Source organism: Plectropomus leopardus, chromosome 13 (genome assembly GCF_026936395.1).
Source record: "Plectropomus leopardus strain MGB_pleo_1.0 chromosome 13, ASM2693639v1, whole genome shotgun sequence".
In the NCBI taxonomy this organism is placed as follows: Eukaryota; Metazoa; Chordata; class Actinopteri; order Perciformes; family Serranidae; genus Plectropomus; species Plectropomus leopardus.
This window is the reverse complement of record NC_142188.1, coordinates 10,154,852-10,176,923: the sequence shown is the minus strand read 5'-3', so window position 1 is coordinate 10,176,923 and position 22,072 is coordinate 10,154,852. Positions and strand designations below refer to the sequence as shown.

Here is a 22,072-nt window from a genome sequence, read left to right as displayed (position 1 = left end):
CGAGGAGATCTTCAGCTGGACTCGAGTCAAACTTTCCAACAGTGAGAGGAAACGGAGAACTGGGGAACAACAGGAGACAAACAAGGCAGATACCCGTAGAGAGAAAAAGAGTGGAACAGAAGAAGAAAAAGGGGGGCGTTGACCTCTTGACCCTGCAAACATCAACCAGCATCTTGCGTCATCATGGATACAGACACCAGCCTCAATCATACAAACAGCTCCTCACAGGTCAGTTTTTACATGAGATCACAAATAATTGTTTTTAAGCTTCTCTGATAATATATTGACATACTTTGGTTTAATCAGAACTATATCTAAACTTTTTGTTGATGAATTTCATCCCCACCAACCACTGAGCTATATTCCTTGAGAGCAGCAACACACTAAACACTGATTATTTTATCGATTGTATTAAGGGGAGGTTGGTCAAAGGAGTCCAGTTTTATTAATTACTTCCCTTTAACATAGGACCCTCGTTTGAAGAGAAAAAAGTTTATATTTGACCTCACCTTAAAAAACAAAGAAAAAAAATGCTTTAATATTTGTTGTTACAATGTTAGATACTAAATGCATTTATCTATTGTCTATAAAACATGCAATATTAAAATCTGAATTAATTTGAATAGTTTTTACTTTGCATTCTTAAAAAGTGAATTTTAGTATTTTCATTTATTATGCCGTTTCTAATTTTAAGAATCCACAAGTTATATTTTTCCGTTATTTAATTTGCAGATTAAATATGTAGCTTCAGGTCACTATGTTCGAGTTTACATTTCTGTTTTCCATTTTTTGTTTCAACAATTCTTTGATTTTGTAAAAGACTTTTGCCAACTTTTTAAGTGTTCATTATCTATTTGTCTCTGCAATAATATGGTGTCCCTTTGTGAAACATTGCTTGACTAGACGAGGAGGGTTCATTTTAAAAGATCAGAACAATAATCATGTCAGATGAAATGAAGTATGGTTTCAAAGAATTCACTTCCGCAGGAGCAATATCAGCCATTTTACTTAAAGTATTTACGATGTAACATGTAATATAATGCACAGTGTGTGCAGTGAATTTGGTGTGAGCATGTGCTGCATTTTAAATCACGTTTTCAATCAGTGTTTGTATTTCATTAGCGATATTTCAAGATTACATAATGATGATAAGGCTTGTTTTCAAATGGACTGTGCACCCACAAATGATCTCAGGCAACTATTTGCAAGAGCAAACACACAAGCAGGTTCACACAAACATACACACAGGTGCACACAAGTTCAAACATTTTATGCACGCATATATTGATCATTGAATAAATGATCATAAAACTCATCATAAAACTGTCCAATAAACTAGCTGATTTACTGTGATGTAAAATGTGCAGATACCACAGCAGCACTGTAAATTTCAGGACAGTGCACTCAGCAGATTTTCACACAGTGGGCATGCAAGCAAAAATGCAGCAGTTATTCAAACATTTAGCAACTTCGTGACGTGCAAAACAAGACTAAGATGTGTCACTCACTTTATCACTCTCTAACTGATCTTTACATTCACAGACTTTATTGCAGTTCGTCCTTAAGAGCCGATACAGGTGCAGATAAAAGAAATGTAATGAGTCCTGGCCTCAGTGAAACTTGTTGACCTGTCTGCTTCTCTGTTAAAGCGTCAAGACACAGAGTTGTTCTCGTCTGAAGAGGACAGCAGCCTCTACTTCACCTACAGTGGAGGGTGCAACGAACTGGAGGTCAACAACCTGCACTACGAGGTAATTGTCAGGCAGTTGCTCCGCACTTATATGCAGTTATCCTTAGATAGAAACAGTTTAACCTCTTATATGTGTGTGCATGTCTGTGCTGTATATGTGCTTATTGTGTGAATGTGTGTGTTTGTGTGTTCCCAGGTAGACACAGCAGCTCAGATCCCGTGGTATGAGAAGTTGTCAGAGTTCAAGTTGCCGTGGGAGATTAAAGGAAACAAGCAGACAGCCATCAACAAGCTCAGCCTCCGAGTCCACAGCGGGCAGATGCTGGCTGTCATTGGCAGCTCAGGTGAAAGAAACACACACACAGCTTTTAGAGGCTGACTCTCTGCATTTTCTAAATTGAGACGCCCACTCCACTCGGCACTTAGCAAAAAGTGGTGACATAGGTTTGGTAATAAAAATAAGATAATAATAATAGTAATAAAAATAACAACGACTGAATAGAGTAATTTGGATCTTCTTAAGTGGGGTTGTATGAGGTACACATCCACAGTCAGTGTATTACCTAGAGTAGATGGGGGTCTGCATGCTCCCTCTTTGGAGAAGGGGATGGGGAACTGAGAACATCATATTGCTCTTTTTGAAGCTACCAGACTCCTTTGAGAAAAGCTGGAATTTTACCTCACAGAACATGGGAGTTGCTGATCTGTTGCTGCCTTGATCAGTTTGTTTGTGCTACTGTGTGACTTTCAGATCCAAACTAGTGTGCCATCCACAGCAGCACATTGTTTAGCTTTCGTGTTGGGTAAGGGGTTAGAGCAATAAAGCTAATTTGGAAGAGAGATAACACGCAATTCTCGAAGAGGGCATGGCTCAGTCACAAAGAGGCACTCCAGGCAGGCTTAGTTTTTATATGTAGCAGCGTCATCATGCAGAAACCTCCTTTAGATCACATGGAAAGACATTTTTAGAACGGCTTGCATTTTGCTAAAACACTCGTACTTGGACCAAAATTTAAATGTTTTGATTCAAGTACATGAGGAACTCTACTGGGAAGCTACACAATGATATTAAACCTTCTAAAATAGTAAATAAATAAATAATAGACCTGCCCTTTTTGGTGTTTCTAATCAAGGTAATAAATATAGTGGCCTCCATGGAGGATGTAATTTGTTCCACCTGCCTTTCACAGACATTTATTATTGGAAAGAATTGTAGGAAAGAATCTCATGTACTATATGTATTACATGTCACATTAAACTCACTACTTTTCTTATTTTGACTTCAGTTTTGCTTTGCTTTGATGCCTCACTTTTTCCTAAAATACGTATTACTCTTCTCCCAGGTTGCGGTAAAACATCTTTGCTGGATATAATAACATGTCGCGATGAGGGCGGTACAATGACGTCCGGTCAAGTTCTGATTAACGGAAAGCCCAACACGCCCCAGCTGGTGAAGAAGAGCATCGCTCATGTCCGCCAAGATGACCGCCTTCTTCCTCACCTCACTGTCCGTGAAACTCTCGTCTTTGTCGCCAAACTGAGGCTCCCCACCCACTTCACACAAGCTGAGAGGGACCAGAGGGTGAGAATGAACTCAAAGGACAAACAGGAATCAAATTATATCCAAACAGCATAAGGACATGAAGACACCTTGTGATACCAACACTGATTTCATACTTTAGATGTCACACTCTGCTTAGAATCTGCATTTAGATCAATGGCACTGTCCGTTTCTTTTTCCTTGAACTGTAGTAAAGTGAAACAGTGAATGATAAATGATCCCCTTTCAGTGTGTTGTGAAAGATGTTAGTTTCATTTGACAAACTGTTTTGTGTTGCAGGTGGATGATGTCATCGCAGAGCTGCGGCTGCGACAGTGTGCTCACACCAGAGTGGGAAACGACTACGTGAGGGGAGTTTCTGGAGGGGAGAGGAGGAGAGTCAGTATAGCGGTCCAACTTCTCTGGAACCCTGGTGAGAAAAAAAAAAAAATCAGACAGATAACCACTTATACTCTTGATTTTTCCTCTTCAGGTACCAGTGTGGAATCAGGGGATTGATTGGCAGAAGTGGAATATTTAGTAATTAATTTATTATCAATAACTGCTTATGTTATTCAGGGTTGCGGGGAGCTGGAGCCTCTCCAGTGCTCTTCCAAGGAGCTTGCCATGTTGCACTGCAATGTTTCGACAGTAGCTCTGAAGGGACAAACCAAATACTGACTCTAGAGGGGGGCCATTCACTTTTTTACATGAGGGCCTTTGTAGTTTCTTCTACATGATTCAGAAGAGAGGGATGAGGGGTTTTCAGGTGGATGCAATCTCAGCATTAGATGCTACTCAATCCTACACACTGCTCCTTTAATTTTAATTTTTAACCTTCACCCTTCCACCTGTCTTGACTTTTAAAGAGCAGGATTATTCATCTAAACTATCCTGATAAGATTTTATTTTTTTATTTATATAGTTCATTTGATAGGGACTATGTAAATCAACATAGTACAACTTCAGCCTGTTACAAACAAGCTGTAGTAACAGACGTTTCACATATAGGGGTTATAGCTATTGCTAGTTTCCAACTCCTGTCCCTAGTTAGGCTTTGAGTAAAAGAAAAGTAAGAAAAAAACCCAAGGTATTAACGTTACGTACAATAACGTGCAGAGAATAACAATTATCCCCAAAGAAGAGAAAAGGGTAAATGTTTATATCAAGATTACAAAGAATAACAACACAAAAAAGACACATATCAAGGTTAAATGCACTTACAACACTCAACTATATGACATTATAAGATAGTTAAAAATGCTCACATCTCACATTTTGCTTCAGCCAAACTTTTGTTAAAAATCTTAATGTCGTGTTCATTTTATTTCAGCTGGTAGTGTGTTCCACATTTTGAACCCTCTCATAGAAAAAGCTGACTGCCCCAAGGAGGTCTAATGAGGTGTGATTTGACATTTGCCACCTGCTGTGCCCCTGGTGTTCCTGCAGATAAAGCTACATAAAATATCCGGTGCTAAGTTTTAAAGGCATTTGAGGGATAAGAATTTTAGAAAATTGTCAAAACTGAGCAAATTGTACTGCTCAGTATGTGACAGTGATGCCATCTCATGTTTTTTTTTTATCCATTATTTTTACAAGTTGGTTATAAAAATATTCAATCCCAACAGATTTCTTGTTGTACCTCTCTGGATTATTCTGTATTGATTTGTCGCAAGCCCCTAACTACCAGTAAATGACCAAAGATGTTTTTACATTCCAGGTATTTTGATCCTTGACGAGCCCACATCAGGTTTGGACAGCTTCACAGCCCACAATTTAGTGATCACACTGTCCCGCCTCGCCCGGGGAAACCGTCTGGTCTTGCTGTCGGTCCACCAGCCTCGCTCAGATATCTTCCAGCTCTTTGACCTCGTCGTCCTCCTTTCTTCGGGTTCAGCCGTTTACTGCGGCGCTGCTCGTGACATGGTGCCTTACTTCACTGCCCTGGGATACCCCTGTCCGCGATACTGCAACCCCTCAGACTTCTATGGTAAGTGTGTGTGTTTAGAAAGCTGTTAAATTAACATTAAGTGGTGCTTTTTTCAAGCGACCAACAATATCTGAAAGTTGTTATCACTGTCACTCAAGAATTGTGCCACTAATGTACAAGGTTTTCAAAAACAGCTTTAAAATTGTCAAAAATCTTATCGACATCAGCACCGTTTTTTTTTTCAAGACTCATTTTGTTTGTCTGTGTGTGTGTGTCTGTGTGTGTGTCTGTGTGTGTGTGTGTGTGTGTGTGTGTGTGTGTGTGTGTGTGTGTGTCTGTGTCCGTGTCCAGTTGATCTGATCAGTATAGACCGGCGCAGTCCGGAGCAAGAAGCTGAGTGTTTGGAGCGGTCCAGAGTTCTGGCTGAGCAATTCATGGAAAAGGTTCGAGATACAGACGATCACATGTGGAAACTATCTGGGGCCAACACAACACCGACAACACAAACTGAAAGGTAGCACCGTGTGTTAGGTTTGGCCTCTTTTCTTCAACTTACCTTTTTCTATACATTCAGGGTGAAGGGTACGCACATCCAAAAATCTTCTACAATAGCTGGATGAAGAAAATCAATTAAGCAAGAATCAGACAAGCAGATCTACATACTGTATTAAAAGCTCTCAGCTATTTTAATAATGCGAAGTTTTGTTCTAACAGAGATCTTCATTCTTTATCCATACATGTCATATTTAGATTTTTCCCCACATATCGTGGTATGGCATTTTTGGACATTTTTTCAACATTCTACACTATGATGGGTATTCACACGTTATACTATGTGGTTTTCAGCTTTTTTTTTGACATGTCATATTTTGACATCTTTCAACACATATTTTGCGTTATTTTTTCGACATGCTATATGATGATGTTTTTGGATCTTTTTTCAACATTCTATACTATGACGTATCCCAACATGCTATTTTATATGGCTTTCAGCTGTTTTTTGGACATATCATATTTTGGCGTTTTTCAGCATACTATAGTATGACATTTTTTTGTTTTTTTTTGCGACATGCTACATTATGATATTTTTGGCCCTTTTTTCCAGATTGTATACTAAGAAGTGTCTGGACTATGCGGTTTTCAGCTGGGTTTTTTTGTCACATTTTCACACACATATTTTTCCTCAACCTTTCTCTTGTTTCAACATATCTTGTCTTACAATTTCTAATGTATTTAACAGCTTATTGCCTTCCTTCCACGATGACATAACATAGCTTACCTTGAATCTGCAATTTTTTTTCAAAGAAAACTATGTTCAAAACATTCCCATAACATTACTATCAGTGTCCTACCTGAGCAGTTACTGGACATTTTTGGGTTGCTTTGACAGTCAGAAACAGTCAGTAGGGGGTTAACTCTTTCAAACTGGTTCCAGTGTGCTAACAACCTGATCCACTTTTTTCTCGCCTGCAGTCCTCAGCAGCTGAAAAAAGTCAAAGGAGAGGAAGTTATCACCATTTCCGAGCAAAGAAACAGACTGCCTGGCAGACTGCACCAATTTACGATCCTCATCAGGTAAGAACAGCTCACATGGCTGTATTTCAGCTCTGGTTCTCGATTATTTTGTTCATTTTGCCCCCACAACCCTCTCAGATGTGTTCAATTACCCCTTCATCGACACCACCTATCATGTTGAAAATGTGTTCATATGCACTGATTTTTAAGTGGATGTTGATACAATTATTGATATAAAAGCGGATATTGGTATAATGATTTATGTAGACATTGATCCTGGAATTCAGTTCAGTTCTCTTTGATCTTTTATTGGTAGATTTGGTCTGTTTGCATCCCTTTTCAGTCATTTATCTGTTACTTTTGACCAACCATGTCAGCGTCGGTGCAGAGTGCAAAATAGTTTTCACAGACTCTCAGTGGCAGCAGATGTTGTTCAGGTGTTACAGCTGTCTCAGGTTGGTGGTAAACTGCTGCCAGCTGTTAGTTTATCAGTTTTTGTGGCAATAAATATACCGAAGATCAGCCTCACAAACAAATCATTTCTGTGTGTTTATCAACCTCCCTCCTTTATTCTCCTTAGGCGTCACATGTATAATGACTACAGGGACCTGGTCACCTTACTGGTTCACGGCTTCGAGGCCCTCCTCATGTCACTGCTGGTCGGTTGTCTCTACTACGGGGCAGGAGCAGAGCGCCTGTCCATTCAGGACACAGTGGCCCTTCTCTACATGATCGGAGCCCTCACGCCATTCGCTGTGGTGCTGGACGTCATAGCAAAATGTGAGTAGTTATTAAATATTTATTATTATTACAGCAGTTTAGGAGGGGAAGAGTCAAACTCAGTCTGCAAAACAGTCAAGCAGTTTATGAAGTTTGAATTTATTCTAACTGTATGCAGCATCTTTTTGATGCACAGCAGAAGCAGATTTCTATGTATTACAGCTGACACCTGTGACAAAGAAATTGCATTGTCACTTTTAGTAATGCACTGAAACAAAGTCAAGAAGTTGTGGCCACACTTTAATAAGGTGTGGGGACAAGGCAATTCAAGTTCCAAATGAGGTGTGACGGTTGTCCAATTTTGAGTAATGCTGTTTATTATGCAGTGAATAAAGGTAATTATGTGTGCTGGTATACTGTAAAATAAGTTTTGGTCACATCATTAGAGACAGCCCAAATCCCAAAAATACAAAACATTTGTGTGATATCAAAAGTTTAAGCTGTGCAATTTCTTTTTTCTTTACTTTATTTTTTTTTTTGTTAACACATTTTACAAGGCGGGTTCTGTAGATTTCTCTTCAGGGGGAACAAGATTGAAAAAAATGGGAGCAGAAGACTCGGCTGTGTTAATTTTTTTCAAACTATATTCTCTATCTTCTTTGTGTATGTGTATTTTTCCATATGTATTATTAGAGATGTGAGGCATGTCAGCATTAAAACATGCATCACAACATAATGTATCCAGGCAATCTGAAACAGATGAAAAAATACACAAAAACAAGCAGCACAGAAAAATACTTTATACATATTTGTCTGAAAAGAAAAGAAAATATTAAAAGTTAAGTGAAGTTGTGTTCACTGAATTTGCAGTCTTAGAACACAGTCGGCAGAAGTGCATCAAATCAATGGAGAGAAAAAATGAATGAAACAAGCCAGCCAGAGGTTACATGGCTCAGAAGAGTTGGCAAAGTTATTAAAAGTTATAAAGAAGTCATTAGACAGATATGTGGCAGATAGAGTTGGACACCATGTCCTTGGATCTTGAGTTATATTATCATAAATCACAACAGTTTGAAGAGATAACAAGAGGATGTCTCGCCAACAAGCCACTGAGTCGCGTTCAAGTTAGGTCAAGTGTCAACAACAGAAGTTATGAAACTGACTCCAAGTTCACTTATGACTTGGAGTTGAACATTATAACACTGCCAGCACTTTAAATATAGAATATCTTTGAAAACAACTTTTGAACCTCAATTCACACAAGATCACATTACAAATACAGCATTTATGTAGCTGCAGAGCCTCTGTAACTTGTGATGTTTGCTGTGCTGTATATCAGTGTGCAACAACCTGAAAAACAATGACAATCTGTAAGGCGGCCTGATGTCAGAGGTCATAATGCTCATCAGACTAACTTCACGTTGTCTGCAGGTCACACAGAGAGAGCCATGCTCTACCATGAGCTGGAGGACGGCATGTACTCCGTCACCTCCTACTTCTTTGCCAAGGTAAAGCACAGTGATGAAACTGTCTCTCCAGTAGGTGTCAGTGTTGCTCCATGCTGGAGTCACACGTAATGGTAATGTACCAGTGCAGTAATGTAGTGTTGGAAAGCATCTCTGTGTGAAAAAAAACCCAGCAAAGAATCATCTCTGAATATATGTTTTTCTGCATTTTTTCTGCTCCGTGTATTTGAACATATGTTTCTTCCACGTTCAGGTCCTGGGGGAGTTACCTGAGCACTGCGTGTTCACCTTGGTGTACGGCCTGCCCATCTACTGGCTGGCTGGTCTTAATGAAGCTCCTGATCGTTTCCTGCTCAACTTCCTGCTTGTTTGGCTGATGGTTTACTGCAGCCGAGCCATGGCCCTGTTTGTAGCTGCCGCGCTGCCCACCCTGCAGACCTCAGCTTTTGCAGGCAACTCCTTTTTCACCGTCTTCTACTTGACCGGAGGTTTTGTCATCAGCCTGGAGAATATGTGGCTTGGTAAGGAGATGGATTCATTGTTTTAGAACGGCTCAGGGAAGAGAAAGATATTATTTATCGTGTGATGTTTTGTACCTTTTTGTTTTTGACTTCACAGTGGCTTCGTGGCTCTCTCACGCCTCCTTTATGCGTTGGGGTTTTGAGGGCATGCTGCAGGTGCAGTTCAGGGGCAACAAGTACCCTGTCACCATTGGAAACTTCACCTTTAATGTTGACGGCATACATGTAAGTTAAAAACACACAAACAAAGACAAAATCATACATGGATGTTAAATAGTTCCGCACTGTACATCTGTCAGTCAGAGCTGTGGTCGTGAAGTTTTAAAGTACAAGAGTACGGTTTTCTTTTTATTAGAATTAGTGTTTTCACTCCTGTGTATTAAGTTTCAAAAAACTACAATATTTTGCAATAACTGTACATACATGAACACAGCTATTAAAGCCAAATTACTGCATGTGGACAAACCAGCATCTTTCTCACTCTGTCACCCTCTCTGTTTGTATTTGAGGTGGTGGAGGCCATGAACATGAACCAGTACCCTTTGTACTCATGCTATCTGGTCCTGTTGGCAGTTGTTCTGGTCTTCATGGCGCTCTATTACATATCCCTAAAATTCATCAAACAGAAGTCCAGCCAGGACTGGTGAACAGGTTCGACCATCACACCAAACGCTGTCAGGAATCGAGTCTGTTTTTTGTTTTGTTTTTTTGCAGCTGCTGCAGCAGTAGAAGAAAGTACTTTGCGTTCTAGTTCGACTGGTTCGACACTGAGCCATGCTTTCCATTTTCATTTTAGTGTTTAATTTAGTAGAAAAAGTAAAATATCTGTTTTGAATTCCTCTTTTCACAATAATGGATGAATGATTAATGAAATAACTCCCGACACCCATCGTGTTTAGATAATAACCCCAGATTCACGAAACCTCCCACAAGCTTTCATGTTCAAGCAAGTGATTACTTTAACCCAAACCTTACTCTTTCCCAAACCCAGCCAAGTGCTATTTGTGCCTGGACCAATCCAGACTTTCACCACAGCTTTGTCACATCATAAAACAGTGAGACAAAAATATTTTTAGCAGCCTCAATTGAGCGTTCAAAGTCACCGTTCTTGTTGTATAAAGTTATTCTAAAAAGTGAGGCACTTTCTCTTATTTTGACTAATTAAAAAAAATGTCAACGAACACTGCCTTAATAGTGTAAATACACGTGTAATTGAAATTTGGGGTGAGAAGAGAAAGTTTAGGAGAAACATTTGTTGCAGTGCTGCTGTCTGCTGCTGGGTGGCAGCAGAGCACTGCAGTAACATCAGAGTTAATTTTTTTTTTCTCCCTCTCTTCTCCGTCTTGGCAAATGATTAGAGCATCACTTTGGCAGATATCCATCTGCAGCTTTTGCTTGTTCCATTTTCAATCTTCTTTTTTTTCCTACAGCTTTATCTTTTTTTTTTTATATGTAAGGTTATTAAGCTTAACAATGTGTGTGCCAGTATAGGGAGCACTGGAAAAAAAAGCCGAGTAGAGATTTAGTAAGTCACACTCAGAAAAAAGAGCTTGTACTTGTGTCCTCGTAGATTGAAGATTATGTAAGCTGTGTGTTTTTGCACTGGTGCAAAAACCCGATAAATATTTAACTGACATGGTTTGAGTCCAAATTAGTAAAGTATTAAATCAAATTGCTCCACTTTAGCTTGTTTATTTTTGTCTTAAATAGTTTCTGCTTCACTTTGGCCTGGTCAGTCAGTCAGTCACATGTTGGAGTCACTTATAGCTGTGAAGTTTCATAATAATTAATGGCTTATTTATGTAAAATCATGAAGGGAATATCAAGTGCATGTAACACCATAATAATAAGCTAAAAAGCCCCCCCAAAAAACAACATGTTCCTACTATTTAAACCCTCCATGTTGACTGTACACAATTTTATTAACAGACAACGTTGCAAAAAAAGTCACACAAGTCCAGATGACCATGTTGCTGTTACTCCTGCATCTTAATTTGTATCCCAAATAAGCTCCACTGCCTGAGCTGACCCTTTGACACCAACTAGCTCACAATCTTCTCCAGTGTGTGTTATCTAAGGCTGGCCTCAGTCAGGGTCAGGAGCAGCGTGTGTTACATGAAATAGGAATATCTGAGGCCGCGACTGGAGACCATAAAGAGTTCAGGGCTGCAGATGGAGGAGAGAAGAGGCAGAGTTAGACTGCAAGAAACATGTTATTAATCTTTGAAACATTTTGTTGTAAAACAAACAAATAGACACAGAGCTAGTTAAAGTCTAATCACAAAGGGAAGGTGAGTGTATTTTATTTTTTAAGTACTGTGTAACAGTATGTTACACAATTTCTTGAAAAATCGGGGCGTACTTTTCAGTGGTGGATGAAGTACCTGAAAGCCATAAAAGTACAGATATCTTACCAGAAAATGACTTTGGTAGACGTTAAAGTCACCTGTTATAATATTACTTCAGTAAAAGTCTTAAAGTTTCTTATTTTTACTGTACTTATGTATAAAAATTCATTTTATTACATTAAATTTACTCAAGAATTGAAAGTAATCGCACAAGGGTTCAGGTTCAGGTTACTTTATTTGTACCCACAGGTAGATTTTATTAGCAGTAGAAAGTACATGGCATCCACAGATAACAAAAAAGTTTCCAAGTGCTAATCAAAATATTATATATGTAATAAATACCAATAAAAACACAAAACTACATAACCAAAGCCTAAAAAATAAATTCTGTTTTTAAAAAAGCAAGCAGTCACAATTCTGAGAATTATTAAGTTCATTTGTTCTTAACATGTCACCACCTTTAAAAAATGAAACACATATTACACATAAAGAAAAACAAGTCCTTTTCACAACTTAAAGGGTTTAAGGAACGAAATCCAGTTTTTCCTTTCCTCCCATTCTTTAATTTGTCCATCCATCCCCTCCTCTTTCCTTCCTTCCTTCCCTTTTTTTAGTAAGTAACTAAAAGGCCAGGGGAAATGTACTGGGGTAAAAGTAAACATTGAACTTGAGTATGTTTTCAGTGAAAAGTGATGTAAAAAGTGTATTCCATTTTTAATTGTGTACTTTCATGTCAACTAGTCTTTTCACAATGCCATGCGCAAACAGCGGATAAAATTTTCAGATCCTTTAAGAATTATAAAATAGCCATTTGAAATAAAATTTTAAAAAATAGAAAAATAAAATCTGAAGTCTAGTGATTTTCTTAATTGACAACTAGCAAAACTCTTGATGTTCTTTAAAATTATTTGTGGTCATCACTACATGCTGATGCTCTTTTGACGTATGTAAATCTGTTTTAACAAACATGATGTGCTTCATATGACTACATTTGTATTGAATTTTTATTTCCTTAAAGATCTGTGATGCATCCCATGTTTATTAATTTCTAAACAAATCGTGCTACTATGTGAAAAGCATCAAAGGTTATCGTGGAATAGGCAGAGATTCAAATCACCTGCATTATGGCAAAGCAAGAATTGGACTCATAAACATTACATTGAAAGATTAACAGATTTCCACTAAAGCAATGAACAAACTTGCTGGTGATTGTTGGTCAGAGTGGGTTTTGACAGGATAAATTATTCTTAAATTTTCTTTGACTTACCCACTGCACCGCAAGGAAAATTTGACTTCCAACACACCATTTAAGAATTTGAGGGGATACACACGTATAGTATGTAATCCAAAACGAAACAAAACAAAAATCATAGTAAAATATGTTATCCAGAGTATTATGAAAGAAAGTCATAGTATAGTATGTCTTCGAAAAAAGTAGTGTTGTAGTGTAGTATGTTGTCAAAAAAAAGCATTAAAAAAGTCATAGTAAAGTATGTTGTCCAAAATATTTTTTAAAAAAGCCATACTTGATTGTGTGTCGAAAATAGTTTAACAAAGTCATATTATACCTTGTCGACAAAAAAAAGAATTAAAAAAGTCATAAACCATGATGTCCAAAATATCTTAAAATAGTCATACCATAGCATGTTGTCCAAAATAGCATAAAATAGTCATGCCATAGCATGTCATCGAAAACAACAAAAAAAAAAGTCTATGGCATGCCGTCCAATATCTCATAAAAAAGTCATATTATAAACCACATATGATAGCTTGTAAAGGCACGTCATAGTATAAAATGTCGAAAAAAAGGCCAAAAACGTCATGATATAGCGTGTTGAAAAATGGCTGAAAGCAACTTACTATAGCTTGTAGAGAAACATCTGTCATGATTTGGGGGGTTTCTTATACTGTGGACTTTGTTTTGGGTTTTTTCTGTTTTCTAGTTTTTCCTTATTTCTATTTACTGATGTTCTGTTTCCTGTTTTATTTTGTATTTTTACTCGTGTGTCACCTGTGCTTTTCTCTGTGTCTCTCTGTGACTCCCTGTCTCTCTCCCTGTCTCTGTGTTTCCCTGATTCAGTGTCCCTGATTTGTTTCACCTGTGTTATCAGTCTGGTCTGTCCTTCCGTGTCAGTCTCCTCTGCACACCTGTTGTCACGTTTGCCTAGTTTTCCCAGGAACACCTGCTTTAGTTAACCAATCCCTGTGTTTCCCTCCTGCTCCTGTGTCCACCTATCCACGTGTAAGTCATTGTTATGATTAGTTCCTTTCTGTATATATACCTGTGTTTCCCTTTGTCATTTGTCAGTTTGTCTGCTTTCCTTGCCATGTTCCTGTTGTCCCTGCCTGTTCCTGTTGCCTCGATCCTCTGTGTTTCCTTGTGTTGTCCTGTTAGTTTATTATTATTTTTATTCCGCTTTTTGTTCATATTTTATTCATACTTTGTATTTTTGTTCATCTGGATGGATAATCTTCAGCATTAAAGCTAACTTTTAGTTTCTACTTCTGGCTCCCTTTTTTTTTTGTTCTGCATTTTGGTTCCTCATCCTGCCTCACACATGACAACATCATAAAATACAATTTAGAAAAAAAACTCAGAATTTAGCATGTCAAAAAATGGCCAAAAACCGCATAGTATAGTATGGCAAAAAAATTCAAATTTTGACATGCCCCAAAAAATAGCTGAAAATGACTTATAACAGCTTGAGGAGTTGCGTAATTGCACACAATGTAGAAAAAAAGGCTAAAAAAGTCATTATTTGGCATGTCAAAGAAGTGGGTGAAAAACTGCACAGTCATATTTTGGAACTCCCAAAAAATGGCTGAAAAATAACGTTTTATAACTTGTAGAGTGGCATCAGAGCATACAATGTTGAAAAACGAGTCAAAAAAAGAAAGAATTTAGCATGGCCAAAAAATAGCTTGTAGAGCCGCAGTTTATTATACAAAGTGGTAAGAAATGCCAAAATAGGCAAAAAAACATCCTTTAGCATGTCCAAAAAATGGCCAAACAGGCAATAGCATAGTATGTCAAAATAAGTCAAAGTTTGACCACTCCCAAAAATGGCTGACAGCCACTTAAAATGGCTTGTAGAGATGAGTCATAGGATGCAAAGTGGGAATAAAGGCCAAAAAAGGCAAAAAAAAACCTCATTATTTCGCATGTTCAAAAAATGGCAAAAAAAGGCAATAGTATAGTATGTCGAAAAAAGTCAAATTTTGACCGCTCCCAAAAATGGCTGAAAATGACTTATAATAGCTTGTAGAGGCCTGTTTTAGTATACAATATGGAAATAAAGGCCAAAACAGCCCAAAAAATGTATTATTTCGCATGTCAAAAAAAATGGCAAGAAAGGCAATAGTATAGCATGTCAAAAAAAGTCGAACTTTGACCGCTCCCAAAAATGGCTAAAAATGACTTAAAATAGCTTGTGGAGACGTGTCATAATATACAAAGTGGGAATAAAGGCCAAAAAAGGCCAAAAATCGTATAATTTCGCATGTCAAAAAAAAAGCAAAAAAGGCAATAGTATAGTATGTCAAAAAAAGTCAAATTTTGACCGCTCCCAAAAATGGCTAAAAATGACTTAAAATAGCTTGTAGAGACGTGTCATAATATACAAAGTGGGAATAAAGGCCAAAAAAGGCCAAAAATCGTATAATTTCGCATGTCAAAAAAAAAAGCAAAAAAGGCAATAGTATAGTATGTCGAAAAAAGTCAAATTTTGACCGCTCCCAAAAATGGCTAAAAATGACTTAAAATAGCTTGTAGAGACGTGTCATAATATACAAAGTGGGAATAAAGGCCAAAAAAGCCCAAAAGAACATATCATTTCGCATGTCAAAAAAAAGGCAATAGTATAGTATGTCGAAAAAAGTCAAATTTTGACCACTCCCAAAAATGGCTAAAAATGACTTAAAATAGTTTGTAGAGACGTGTCATAATATACAAAGTGGGAATAAAGGCCAAAAAAGGCCAAAAATCGTATCATTTCGCATGTCGAAAAAAAAAGCAAAAAAGGCAATAGTATAGTATGTCGAAATAAGTCAAATTTTGACCGCTCCCAAAAATGGCTAAAAATGACTTAAAATAGCTTGTAGAGACGTGTCATAATATACAAAGTGGGAATAAAGGCCAAAAAAGCCCAAAAAAACATATCATTTCGCATGTCAAAAAAAAGGCAATAGTATAGTATGTTGAAAAAAGTCAAATTTTGACCGCTCCCAAAAATGGCTAAAAATGACTTAAAATAGCTTGTAGAGACGTGTCATAATATACAAAGTGGGAATAAAGGCCAAAAAAGCCCCAAAAATGTATTATTTCGCATGTCGAAAAAAATGGCAAAAAAGGCAATAGTATAGTATGTCAAAATAAGTCAAATTTTGACCGCTCCCAAAAATGGCTAAAAATGACTTCAAATAGTTTGTAGAGAAGTGTCATAATATACAAAATGGGAATAAAGGCCAAAAAAGGCCAAAAATCGTATCATTTCGCATGTCGAAAAAAATGGCAAAAAAGGCAATAGTATAGTATGTCAAAAAAAGTCAAATTTTGACCGCTCCCAAAAAAGGCTGAAAATGATTTAAAATACCTTGTAGAGATGCGTCATAGTATACAAAATGGGAATAAAGGCCAAAAAAGCCCCAAAAATGTATTATTTCGCATGTCAAAAAAAAGGCAAAAAAGGCAATAGTATAGTATGTCGAAAAAAGTCAAATTTTGACCGCTCCCAAAAAAGGCTGAAAATGATTTAAAATACCTTGTAGAGATGCGTCATAGTATACAAAGTGGGAATAAAGGCCAAAAAAGCCCAAAAAATGTATTATTTCGCATGTCGAAAAAAATGGCAAAAAAGGCAATAGTATAGTATGTCGAAAAAAGTCAAATTTTGACGGCTCCCAAAAATGGCTAAAAATGACTTAAAATAGTTTGTAGAGAAGTGTCATAATATACAAAGTGGGAATAAAGGCCAAAAAAGGCCAAAAATCGTATCATTTCGCATGTCGAAAAAAATGGCAAGAAAGGCAATAGTATAGTATGTCAAAAAAAGTCAAACTTTGACCGCTCCCAAAAATGGCTAAAAATGACTTAAAATAGCTTGTGGAGATGTGTCATTATATACAAAGTGGGAATAAAGGTCAAAAAAGCCCAAAAAATGTATTATTTCGCATGTCTAAAAAAAAGGCAAAAAAGGCAATAGTATAGTATGTCGAAAAAAGTCAAATTTTGACCACTCCCAAAAATGGCTAAAAATGACTTAAAATAGCTTGTAGAGAAGTGTCACAATATACAAAGTGGGAATAAAGGCCAAAAAAGCCCAAAAAATGTATTATTTCGCATGTCGAAAAAAAAGGCAAGAAAGGCAATAGTATAGTATGTCGAAAAAAGTCAAATTTTGACCGCTCCCAAAAATGGCTAAAAATGATTTAAAATACCTTGTAGAGATGCGTCATAGTATACAAAGTGGGAATAAAGGCCAAAAAAGCCCAAAAAATGTATTATTTCGCATGTCGAAAAAAATGGCAAGAAAGGCAATAGTATAGTATGTCGAAAAAAGTCCAATTTTGACCGCTCCCAAAAATGGCTAAAAATGACTTAAAATAGCTTGTAGAGAAGTGTCATAATATACAAAGTGGGAATAAAGGCCAAAAAAGCCCAAAAAATGTATTATTTCGCATGTCGAAAAAAATGGCAAGAAAGGCAATAGTATAGTATGTCAAAAAAAGTCAAACTTTGACCGCTCCCAAAAATGGCTAAAAATGACTTAAAATAGCTTGTGGAGACGTGTCATAATATACAAAGTGGGAATAATGGTCAAAAAAGCCCAAAAAATGTATTATTTCGCATGTCGAAAAAAAAGGCAAAAAAGGCAATAGTATAGTATGTCGAAAAAAGTCAAATTTTGACCGCTCCCAAAAATGGCTAAAAATGACTTAAAATAGTTTGTAGAGACGTGTCATAATATACAAAGTGGGAATAAAGGCCAAAAAAGCCCCAAAAATGTATTATTTCGCATGTCAAAAAAAATGGCAAGAAAGGCAATAGTATAGTATGTCGAAAAAAGTCAAACTTTGACCGCTCCCAAAAATGGCTAAAAATGATTTAAAATACCTTGTAGAGATGCGTCATAGTATACAAAGTGGGAATAAAGGCCAAAAAAGCCCAAAAAATGTATTATTTCGCATGTCGAAAAAAATGGCAAGAAAGGCAATAGTATAGTATGTCGAAAAAAGTCAAATTTTGACCGCTCCCAAAAATGGCTAAAAATGACTTAAAATAGCTTGTAGAGAAGTGTCATAATATACAAAGTGGGAATAAAGGCCAAAAAAGCCCCAAAAATGTATTATTTCGCATGTCGAAAAAAATGGCAAGAAAGGCAATAGTATAGTATGTCAAAAAAAGTCAAACTTTGACCGCTCCCAAAAATGGCTAAAAATGACTTAAAATAGCTTGTGGAGACGTGTCATAATATACAAAGTTGGAATAAAGGTCAAAAAAGCCCAAAAAATGTATTATTTCGCATGTCGAAAAAAATGGCAAGAAAGGCAATAGTATAGTATGTCGAAAAAAGTCAAATTTTGACCGCTCCTAAAAATGGCTAAAAATGACTTGAAATAGTTTGTAGAGACGTGTCATAATATACAAAGTGGGAATAAAGGCCAAAAAAGCCCAAAAAATGTATTATTTCACATGTCGAAAAAAATGGCAAAAAGGCAATAGTATAGTATGTCGAAAAAAGTCAAATTTTGACGGCTCCCAAAAATGGCTAAAAATGACTTAAAATAGCTTGTAGAGACGTGTCATAATATACAAAGTGGGAATAAAGGTCAAAAAAGCCCAAAAAATGTATTATATCGCATGTCAAAAAAAATGGCAAGAAAGGCAATAGTGTAGTATGTCAAAAAAAGTCAAACTTTGACCGCTCCCAAAAATGGCTAAAAATGATTTAAAATACCTTGTAGAGATGCGTCATAGTATACAAAGTGGGAATAAAGGCCAAAAAAGCCCAAAAAATGTATTATTTCGCATGTCGAAAAAAATGGCAAGAAAGGCAATAGTATAGTATGTCGAAAAAAGTCAAACTTTGACCGCTCCCAAAAATGGCTAAAAATGACTTAAAATAGCTTGTGGAGACGTGTCATAATATACAAAGTGGGAATAATGGTCAAAAAAGCCCAAAAAATGTATTATTTCGCATGTCGAAAAAAAAAGGCAAAAAAGGCAATAGTATAGTATGTCGAAAAAAGTCAAATTTTGACCGCTCCCAAAAATGGCTAAAAATGACTTAAAATAGCTTGTAGAGAAGTGTCATAATATACAAAGTGGGAATAAAGGCCAAAAAAGCCCCAAAAATGTATTATTTCGCATGTCGAAAAAAATGGCAAGAAAGGCAATAGTATAGTATGTCAAAAAAAGTCAAACTTTGACCGCTCCCAAAAATGGCTAAAAATGACTTAAAATAGCTTGTGGAGACGTGTCATAATATACAAAGTGGGAATAATGGTCAAAAAAGCCCAAAAAATGTATTATTTCGCATGTCGAAAAAAAAGGCAAAAAAGGCAATAGTATAGTATGTCGAAAAAAGTCAAATTTTGACCGCTCCCAAAAATGGCTAAAAATGACTTAAAATAGCTTGTAGAGAAGTGTCATAATATACAAAGTGGGAATAAAGGCCAAAAAAGCCCCAAAAATGTATTATTTCGCATGTCGAAAAAAATGGCAAGAAAGGCAATAGTATAGTATGTCGAAAAAAGTCCAATTTTGACCGCTCCCAAAAATGGCTAAAAATGACTTAAAATAGCTTGTAGAGAAGTGTCATAATATACAAAGTGGGAATAAAGGCCAAAAAAGCCCAAAAATGTATTATTTCGCATGTCGAAAAAATGGCAAGAAAGGCAATAGTATAGTATGTCAAAAAGTCAAACTTTGACCGCTCCCAAAAATGGCTAAAAATGACTTAAAATAGCTTGTGGAGACGTGTCATAATATACAAAGTGGGAATAATGGTCAAAAAAGCCCAAAAAATGTATTATTTCGCATGTCGAAAAAAAAGGCAAAAAAGGCAATAGTATAGTATGTCGAAAAAAGTCAAATTTTGACCGCTCCCAAAAATGGCTAAAAATGACTTAAAATAGTTTGTAGAGACGTGTCATAATATACAAAGTGGGAATAAAGGCCAAAAAAGCCCCAAAAATGTATTATTTCGCATGTCAAAAAAAATGGCAAGAAAGGCAATAGTATAGTATGTCGAAAAAAGTCAAACTTTGACCGCTCCCAAAAATGGCTAAAAATGATTTAAAATACCTTGTAGAGATGCGTCATAGTATACAAAGTGGGAATAAAGGCCAAAAAGCCCAAAAATGTATTATTTCGCATGTCGAAAAAAATGGCAAGAAAGGCAATAGTATAGTATGTCGAAAAAAGTCAAATTTTGACCGCTCCCAAAAATGGCTAAAAATGACTTAAAATAGCTTGTAGAGAAGTGTCATAATATACAAAGTGGGAATAAAGGCCAAAAAAGCCCCAAAATGTATTATTTCGCATGTCGAAAAAAATGGCAAGAAAGGCAATAGTATAGTATGTCAAAAAAGTCAAACTTTGACCGCTCCCAAAAATGGCTAAAATGACTTAAAATAGCTTGTGGAGACGTGTCATAATATACAAAGTTGGAATAAAGGTCAAAAGCCCAAAAATGTATTATTTCGCATGTCGAAAAAAATGGCAAGAAAGGCAATAGTATAGTATGTCGAAAAAAGTCAAATTTTGACCGCTCCTAAAAATGGCTAAAAATGACTTGAAATAGTTTGAAGAGACGTGTCATAATATACAAAGTGGGAATAAAGGCCAAAAAAGCCCAAAAAATGTATTATTTCACATGTCGAAAAAAATGGCAAAAAGGCAATAGTATAGTATGTCGAAAAAAGTCAAATTTTGACGGCTCCCAAAAATGGCTAAAAATGACTTAAAATAGCTTGTAGAGACGTGTCATAATATACAAAGTGGGAATAAAGGTCAAAAAAGCCCAAAAAATGTATTATATCGCATGTCAAAAAAAATGGCAAGAAAGGCAATAGTGTAGTATGTCAAAAAAAGTCAAACTTTGACCGCTCCCAAAAATGGCTAAAAATGATTTAAAATACCTTGTAGAGATGCGTCATAGTATACAAAGTGGGAATAAAGGCCAAAAAAGCCCAAAAAATGTATTATTTCGCATGTCGAAAAAAATGGCAAGAAAGGCAATAGTATAGTATGTCGAAAAAAGTCAAACTTTGACCGCTCCCAAAAATGGCTAAAATGACTTAAAATAGCTTGTGGAGACGTGTCATAATATACAAAGTGGGAATAATGGTCAAAAAAGCCCAAAAAATGTATTATTTCGCATGTCGAAAAAAAAAGGCAAAAAAGGCAATAGTATAGTATGTCGAAAAAAGTCAAATTTTGACCGCTCCCAATAATGGCTAAAAATGACTTAAAATAGCTTGTGGAGACGTGTCATAATATACAAAGTGGGAATAAAGGTCAAAAAAGCCACAAAAATGTATTATTTCGCATGTCGAAAAAAAAGGCAAAAAAGGCAATAGTATAGTATGTCGAAAAAAGTCAAATTTTGACCGCTCCCAAAAATGGCTAAAAATGACTTAAAATAGCTTGTAGAGAAGTGTCATAATATACAAAGTGGGAATAAAGGCCAAAAAAGCCCCAAAAATGTATTATTTCGCATGTCGAAAAAAATGGCAAGAAAGGCAATAGTATAGTATGTCAAAAAAAGTCAAACTTTGACCGCTCCCAAAAATGGCTAAAAATGACTTAAAATAGCTTGTGGAGACGTGTCATAATATACAAAGTGGGAATAATGGTCAAAAAAGCCCAAAAAATGTATTATTTCGCATGTCGAAAAAAAAGGCAAAAAAGGCAATAGTATAGTATGTCGAAAAAAGTCAAATTTTGACCGCTCCCAAAAATGGCTAAAAATGACTTAAAATAGCTTGTAGAGAAGTGTCATAATATACAAAGTGGGAATAAAGGCCAAAAAAGCCCCAAAAATGTATTATTTCGCATGTCGAAAAAAATGGCAAGAAAGGCAATAGTATAGTATGTCAAAAAAAGTCAAACTTTGACCGCTCCCAAAAATGGCTAAAAATGACTTAAAATAGCTTGTGGAGACGTGTCATAATATACAAAGTGGGAATAATGGTCAAAAAAGCCCAAAAAATGTATTATTTCGCATGTCGAAAAAAAAGGCAAAAAAGGCAATAGTATAGTATGTCGAAAGAAGTCAAATTTTGACCGCTCCCAATAATGGCTAAAAATGACTTAAAATAGCTTGTGGAGACGTGTCAT

At 36.4% G+C, this 22,072-nt stretch overlaps 1 protein-coding gene across 1 annotated transcript; it reads left to right on the top strand.

The window, feature by feature from the left end:
- Positions 1 to 86: 86 nt before the first annotated feature.
- On the top strand, positions 87 to 14,232 carry abcg8 (ATP binding cassette subfamily G member 8). Its single transcript, XM_042502463.2, has 13 exons — positions 87 to 228; positions 1,650 to 1,751; positions 1,887 to 2,034; positions 3,034 to 3,272; positions 3,531 to 3,663; positions 4,951 to 5,220; positions 5,512 to 5,674; positions 6,634 to 6,735; positions 7,256 to 7,455; positions 8,827 to 8,903; positions 9,115 to 9,382; positions 9,480 to 9,607; positions 9,892 to 14,232. Exons 1-13 carry the CDS (start codon positions 184 to 186, stop codon positions 10,027 to 10,029), a joined length of 2,013 nt encoding a protein of 670 aa, XP_042358397.1. The 5' UTR covers positions 87 to 183; the 3' UTR covers positions 10,030 to 14,232.
- Positions 14,233 to 22,072: the final 7,840 nt, after the last annotated feature.

Bases quoted from the DNA above. Each gene is read 5' to 3' on its own strand.
- abcg8 (XM_042502463.2), top strand. From the start codon at position 184: ATGGATACAGACACCAGCCTCAATCATACAAACAGCTCCTCACAG. The intron at 3,273-3,530 runs GTGAGAATGAAC...TTTGTGTTGCAG, and splicing joins AAGCTGAGAGGGACCAGAGG to GTGGATGATGTCATCGCAGA. The intron at 3,664-4,950 runs GTGAGAAAAAAA...TTTACATTCCAG, and splicing joins CCAACTTCTCTGGAACCCTG to GTATTTTGATCCTTGACGAG.